This window comes from Phalacrocorax carbo, chromosome 2 (assembly GCF_963921805.1).
Source record: "Phalacrocorax carbo chromosome 2, bPhaCar2.1, whole genome shotgun sequence".
NCBI lineage: Eukaryota > Metazoa > Chordata > Aves > Suliformes > Phalacrocoracidae > Phalacrocorax > Phalacrocorax carbo.
In genome coordinates, this window is record NC_087514.1 from 46,062,643 (window position 1) to 46,069,414 (window position 6,772).

The window sequence follows — 6,772 nt, forward strand, 5'->3', positions numbered from 1 at the left end:
ACAGACTATTTAGATACAGACTAATGCCTCACATCCTGAAATGCAATGCTTTCCCAGAGTTGGCAGAGGACAAGGACTTCTCAGATGGAAGAGAACTGAGAGGGGAGCAAGACCACAAATGCAACTTTTTAAAAATGCTTTGTGGATTTCTTCATTTCTGTGGAGTTGAGGAAAGCAATGGTTTGTGTCTCTGCAAGCATTGCTCTCCCTTCTGGGAAGAGCAGCATTCGTTCCCCCACCCCAGCTGCAAAGCAGGTACCTTGGAAGGGATTTCCTCGCCACTTTCCCTTTCCTCCTGTAGCCTGGGTGTGTTCCCTGCAGCTTGGAAATCCATGTGACACCTTTCAATGACAGACACCAGAGTTAGATGCTGAACAGCTGAATCTTTTTAATCACTTCTTGAAAATGGCTAACTTTCTCTGCACTTGTTTTGGCATCCCCGAGATTAAGAAGTCACGCAGCTTGACAAAGCACTTTACTCTTACGTGTCTTAACAGAACCAGAGGGATTTTTTTTTTGTTGTTCATGTCTATTCAACACCTGCTGCAAAAAAGGGCTGGGGTGGTCTCTGTAAAGCACCCCTCCGCGCCGCCTCCTGACAGGACAGAGCCCTAGCAGCACACCAGCACGGCATGCCGGTATGTGCCCAGGCAGGTGTAGGTAATACACAAGGGCGGGGGTTGGAAGTTGTGGGGAAGACAGACCAAGAGTCAATCAGAGTGTAATTTGTTTTAGAAATTTACCAGTGTTCAGCTATCCATATTTTCAAAATGCAAATACTTTAAAATTAAAAAAAACTATCTGTGACTAAACATCTCCTCTAAATTAGTCTAGATAACCAGAAAATTCTGTGGTACATTTAAGAGACTTTCATCCTAAATGAAATACATAATACAGATTATACCTTCATAGGAAATCAAGAGGTCCTAAATATACTAATGGAGAAGGACGTTTAAGAGACATTTAAATTCTCCAGTCTATAATTTGGGGGGGTGGGGGGTTGCTTATCTGTGCATCTTTTAACTGCTTTGGATAATTAGGAAAATTTCCTTGGCAGTGCTCTAAGAGGATAGGCAAAAGAGTGACATAACTACTCTCAAGGAAGGAAAGGTCGGGGGTTTGCATTCAGAAGAATTTTAAAGTAAAAAAGAAAGTATTTTTCATTTGGGCGGTCTGAAGCCGTATGCATGTTGTATAAAACCTATCACCCTGCTCTGAAATGTCATCTTTTCCAGGGCTTCTCCCTCTCCTTGAACTCACTTGCAGTATCTCGCTGGCCCTTCTGCCTGGAAGGGCACAGGTTAGGGAGGCAGGCTGCTGTCTCCAGCCTTTCCTGAACACAACTATTCAAAGGCAGCTCCCAATGGAGCAGGCACACAGACAGTTCAAAGGCTTCCATTAGCTCTGCCGGCTAACTTGTTATCTTGTAATGTTCCCCCCCCCCCCCCCCCCCCCCCGCTTCTGCCCTTAACGAACAGCTTGTTCCATTGTAATTCTTATATCAAACATCTGGAAAACAGACTCTTTTAAAATAGAAGAAAAAAAAAAGAGAGAGAGAGAAGAAAATAAATAAATAAAATACATTTTAGTGCCTATGACTTATCCAAGCCTCTGCCAGAAAGGAAAAAATTCAGCTGAATCAGTAAACTGACCCTTTTTTTTAAAAAGCACTTTGACCAACACATTTTTCTAGCCCAAAACTCTGCAGAGCAACATACACCCACTTTGCTGCAGGATAACGCGCTCTGACCACAGCTCGCTCCTCTGTTCACAGCTGTCTCCAGCGGGAGGAGCTGAAACCCGAACCCGACCCTCCGAGCAGGGATTGGATCCCGCCCGCCCGCGAGCCCTCCCAGGAAAAAAAAAAAAAAAAAACCAGCCTGTTTGGAAAAGTGCTTGAGAACATCCCGAAGCGATTGGAGGAGCGGAAAACCCTTCCCCCCTGCACCTGACTAGTGGGTATTTACGGCACTTTTCAAGGCGCCTCCGCACTGCCACTACACGACCGCGGCGGATGGGCTGCGCGGGGCGGGCAGCGCGGTAGGGACCGATGCGCTCGCAGTGAGAGCGCCGGCGTGCGTGCGGCACACCGCCCCGGGACCGCTACACCGACCCGCCAGGAGAGCCTGCGAGGAGGAGGAGGAGGGGGAACCCTGCGTCCAAAATGCCACGCTCCTTCCTGGTCAAGAAACATTTCAATTCATCCAAGAAGCCGAATTACAGCGAACTGGACACTCACACAGGTAACAAAACGAAATCTAATGCCACCGCGTCGCTTCTGAGGTTGCGGTCGTTGCGTGGCAGTAATGAGGAGGGGTGGGATTGCTTTTCGGGCTCGAGGGGATGGGTTAGTCCTTTGCTAAGCTCTTTTTTTTCTTTTGCTTACAAGGAGGGAGTTTTGAGAAATATGCCGACACTGCCCCGAATGAATCATAAAGTTTGCTCATCCACTTGAGCTCGGTTACTTAGGCAGGATTTGGAGTTTTCCTGTTCTATATCTGCTGGTGGTGGAATTGAAACTTTTATACAAATCCCTCAGGAAGTTTCACTGCTTCATTGTATCAGGCTGCACAGATTTAGAATCAGCATGCTGCCCTGAAGAGGCTCTCAAACTGTAATTCGTCTGTTCAAGGGCACTGTCTCTACCCACCAGAATATATGTATGAAATAGTATTTCCTTAATCCTCCTTTTATTTAGATCACCATACTGAGCGTTTATTTTATGTACCTTTTAATCCCCAAAACGTAAATTTTGCTGCGTTTTGAAATACTTTTTGGATGTCTTACCTTAAAATTTTCTTCTTTCTCCAGTGATTATATCCCCATACCTGTATGAAAGCTATCCAGTCCCTATAATACCACAGCCAGAGATTCTGAGCTCAGTAGCTTACAATCCCATTACTGTGTGGACTACAACCGGGCTGCTACCATCTCCATTACCCAACGACCTCTCTCCGCTTTCTGGATACCCCTCATCTTTGGGAAGAGTCAGCCCACCTCCACCTTCTGACACCTCCTCCAAAGACCACAGCGGTTCAGAAAGTCCCATTAGCGATGAAGAAGAGAGAATCCAGTCCAAGCTTTCAGACCCCCATGCAATCGAAGCTGAAAAGTTTCAGTGCAGTTTATGCAACAAGACCTATTCAACTTTCTCTGGGTTGGCCAAACATAAGCAGCTGCACTGTGATGCCCAGTCTAGGAAATCGTTCAGCTGCAAGTACTGTGACAAGGAGTACGTCAGCCTGGGAGCGCTTAAGATGCACATCAGGACCCACACACTACCTTGTGTCTGTAAGATCTGCGGCAAGGCTTTCTCTAGACCCTGGCTACTTCAAGGACACATTAGAACTCACACTGGTAAGAACAACCATAACAATTGCAGTTTCTTGTTGCTATAACATCAGAATGCCCTTTTGCTATTTTTCTCCACAGGTGGAAAAAAAACCGGCAGTGTTTCTTTACTAACCTTGAAATGCAAACAGAGGTTTTCAAATGTTTCATCAAAAGGCTAAATTCTCTCTCTTGGAGGGTGGGTGGGAGAGGAGTGTAGCAAGGTCCCATAACTGTGGGGCAGATACTGGCATAAATCAGCATTGCTCCCTTGATAATTTTAAGATGGTTTAGCCCATTTCTACTAGCTGAAGGTTTTGCTTTAAGGACTTTATGTGAACTTTCAGGCTTTGGAAATGGCTAACTTTGAGAAGGCTCCAGCTGACTCTGAAATCAAGCAGCAAGACAGAGAGGCAATGCATGAAGGGCTGCTTTCTGACTCCTTATGCAATTGGCAAGTTTTGCATGCACTGTCTCAAGTCCTTAAGAGTTAGAAACACATCACCACCCAAACGGTCTTTTTTTCTGTTGAGGCAAAAACTTGATTTTGAGTATAACACTGGGTACAATGTAGTGTCTGTACTGCTGCTTTTTAGCCACAGCCCTTGTCCCCAGTAATTCACACAGTGCTAAGCAGGAAAAGTTCTATGAAAATATTTGAAAATGTTGGGAGGAGCTCAACCTAAAAGCACTGCCTGCACCTGTAGGTGGAGAAGGTGTCAGCAGCTTGTCTTCCGAGGCTGCACTTAGCAGTATATTCTGAAAAGACTGAGTTCTGCAAGCACAGTCAGCAGTGCTGAAAGCTCTTCTATCTGTGGCCTGATTAAATTTTTATTACACGTTCTTTATTATAACAAATCCTTTCTGTTTCTTTGTTTGATTCTTAGGATAAAAGCGGGTTCTACCTGTCCTAAACACGTACTTGTTTTTTAAAGCTTTACCCTATTTTTCCTTGATGTTTCCGTTTTAGGAGAGAAGCCGTTTTCCTGTCCGCACTGCAACAGGGCTTTTGCCGACAGATCCAATCTGAGGGCTCATCTGCAGACCCACTCGGATGTGAAGAAATACCAGTGCAAAAATTGCTCCAAAACTTTCTCCAGAATGTCTCTTCTGCACAAACATGAGGAATCTGGCTGCTGTGTAGCACACTGAGTCATGCAGTCAATGTTTACCTGGACTCGATGCATTTCTCCACTCCTGTTCCAAATGATAAGTGGAAATCTAAAGGCGTTTTCTCGTCTATTTTTCAGCCAAAAAAACATCACCAAACAAGCAAATAAACAAAATAGTGGAAGAACTTAGAATGTCAGTAGAAATGAGCTTTAAGTAGTTTCTGTTCAGTCACACGTTCGCATTCCTAAGTGCGAATTCTGAAATACGGGGAAAGACACCATGCATGACATTTCAAGTAGCTCTAAAGGAAGAAGATGATCAGCTTTTTTTATAGATGAAGCCAAAAGTAGGTTGTCTTTTCTTGCTTAGAAAAGGCTGCAAAGTTAACAATACATTCCTGCCAAGCCATTTCAACCAAAGAAACAGTATTTTAAGTGGAACTTTTAGTAAAAAATACTACCCAAGTGAATTTTGCTAGACACCATTTATCTCAGGTGCCTTAAAAAGTATTCCTCGTTTACCTTAGTAAATGTTTAATATTATTCCTTGTTGTGTTTTTTATTTTATTTTATTAGAAGCCAAGGCCTTAATTAATGATCTGAAATGCTTTAAAACTGCATAATTAAGAGAGGAAAAAAATGTAAGAGAATGTACAAAAAATGAGTCACAAATTAACCACATGTGCCTTTAAAAAAAAAAAAAGACTGTAACTTCAAACATTCCTGGCGCATGCTTGACCATCTTTTAATATGGAATAGTTCCTCTAAACTTTAATTTTTTTTAAAAACGGGAATAAGTGCAAGAGAGGGGATTCACAGGAGTTTGACAATTATTTTTTTTTTAAATGCACAAAGGAAATGCAATATTTTCAGCATTACCCCTCCAAGTGCCTTTTTTATTGATGATTTTGTAAAGTATGTGGACATAATGTAAATAATTTTATTTTTATATGATTGAATGCATTATGAATGAAAGTGAATTGTTGCCTATAGCAGCATCTATAGATAACTTGAAGAAAGTGTGAAGTGAAATTTATGTTGTTTTCTAGCCACTTTTTTTACAATAAACATTTTTAAGTAAATTTTCTGTTGTTTGTTCTAATTAAAGGAGACAACCGTGTCTGGTTTATCAAGGCTTTGGACCATAGAAAAATGCAAGTCTCTCTATATGACCAAATGAAGATGAAAGTGAATTTCAGATGTGAATCCTTAGTTCACAAGTACTGAATGTTAGAAAGGAATATACCCATTGTGTTTTGAAATATTTAAAACCATACAGAGCATTTTTCTAAAGTTGCTGCTTTAAAACACTGCTGCTTTTTTACTACTTACAACAGTATGACAACATTGCGAATTATATTTTATCAAAAACATTTAAAAGAAGCTTATTTCTTGCATTTTAATAGTTGAAAGGATGCTATTAGAGCAGCCTTATTATAGTACTTTTCCTGAGACTCTGACATTAGGAAGTCTGGGCCTGATCCAAAGTTCATTAAAGTCAGCGGAGCCTTACAGGAATTAAGTAATATTTGCATGATGCTCTTTTACAGTAGTGGTCAAGTCACAGTACGATATACTTTATATGGTCATGTCAGAAAGATTAAAGATATTTTAATTAAAATATCTTACTTATCAGAGCTGTCAAGTGAATGTATTATGACTGTGTATCAGCTAATACATCACAGGAAAGAATTATCCAGTAATAAAAAGTAGAAGTATTTTTCTTCAGATGACTTGACTAAGGGCTCCAAGATCTGAACTACATAAAAGCATTGTGACATCAACCAATCATGTCTCATCGTTACTGACTAGTGCACAACAGCACTATTTTCAACTTTTAACACAGCCCAAAGCAGATAAGCACTAGCTGACGTCCAACCTAAAGAGGACTATGTCTACATTAGCGTACGGACAGAAGCAAGTAATAGCAAAACCAAAATTCCAACAGTTTAATGAGAAGATTACAGTTAGACAATCACAAGGTGCAAATTTGAGGAAAAGAGTACATTTCACTAAAATAATGCAACAGACGATTCATGCCTTGTGCCTCCTCCAGCTGAGTCTGGCAGAGGAGTGCTTCAGCAGGACTGCACTGGAGTAACGTAGGCAACAGGCACATGATGGAGGTTTTCTACCTTTTCCCCATGGGAAGCACTGTACTAAAAAAAGGGTAGCTCAAAAGCTTTTCATATTCTCCAAGCATCTTCTGATGAAATCTCAAGGTTACAACAAACTTTCCCTAGGACCTGTTAGATTTTTTTCTCAGGAAATAGCTACAGAGTTCAGGAAAGATAGCGTTAGTGGGAATTTGTGAGGTAAGATTTCAAAAT

At 41.6% G+C, this 6,772-nt stretch overlaps 1 protein-coding gene across 1 annotated transcript; it reads left to right on the forward strand.

The window, feature by feature from the left end:
• The first annotated feature begins 1,897 nt into the window (after positions 1-1,897).
• Positions 1,898-5,524, forward strand: SNAI2 (snail family transcriptional repressor 2). The gene is made up of 3 exons (XM_009514224.2): positions 1,898-2,243; positions 2,812-3,357; positions 4,301-5,524. Exons 1-3 carry the CDS (start codon positions 2,165-2,167, stop codon positions 4,480-4,482), a joined length of 807 nt encoding a protein of 268 aa, XP_009512519.2. The 5' UTR covers positions 1,898-2,164; the 3' UTR covers positions 4,483-5,524.
• The last annotated feature ends 1,248 nt before the right edge of the window (positions 5,525-6,772 follow it).

Coding starts and splice junctions, on each gene's coding strand:
- SNAI2 (XM_009514224.2), top strand. CDS start 2,165: ATGCCACGCTCCTTCCTGGTCAAGAAACATTTCAATTCATCCAAGAAG. Junction 2,244..2,811: donor CGAACTGGACACTCACACAG/GTAACAAAACGA, acceptor TTCTTTCTCCAG/TGATTATATCCCCATACCTG. Junction 3,358..4,300: donor ACACATTAGAACTCACACTG/GTAAGAACAACC, acceptor TTTCCGTTTTAG/GAGAGAAGCCGTTTTCCTGT.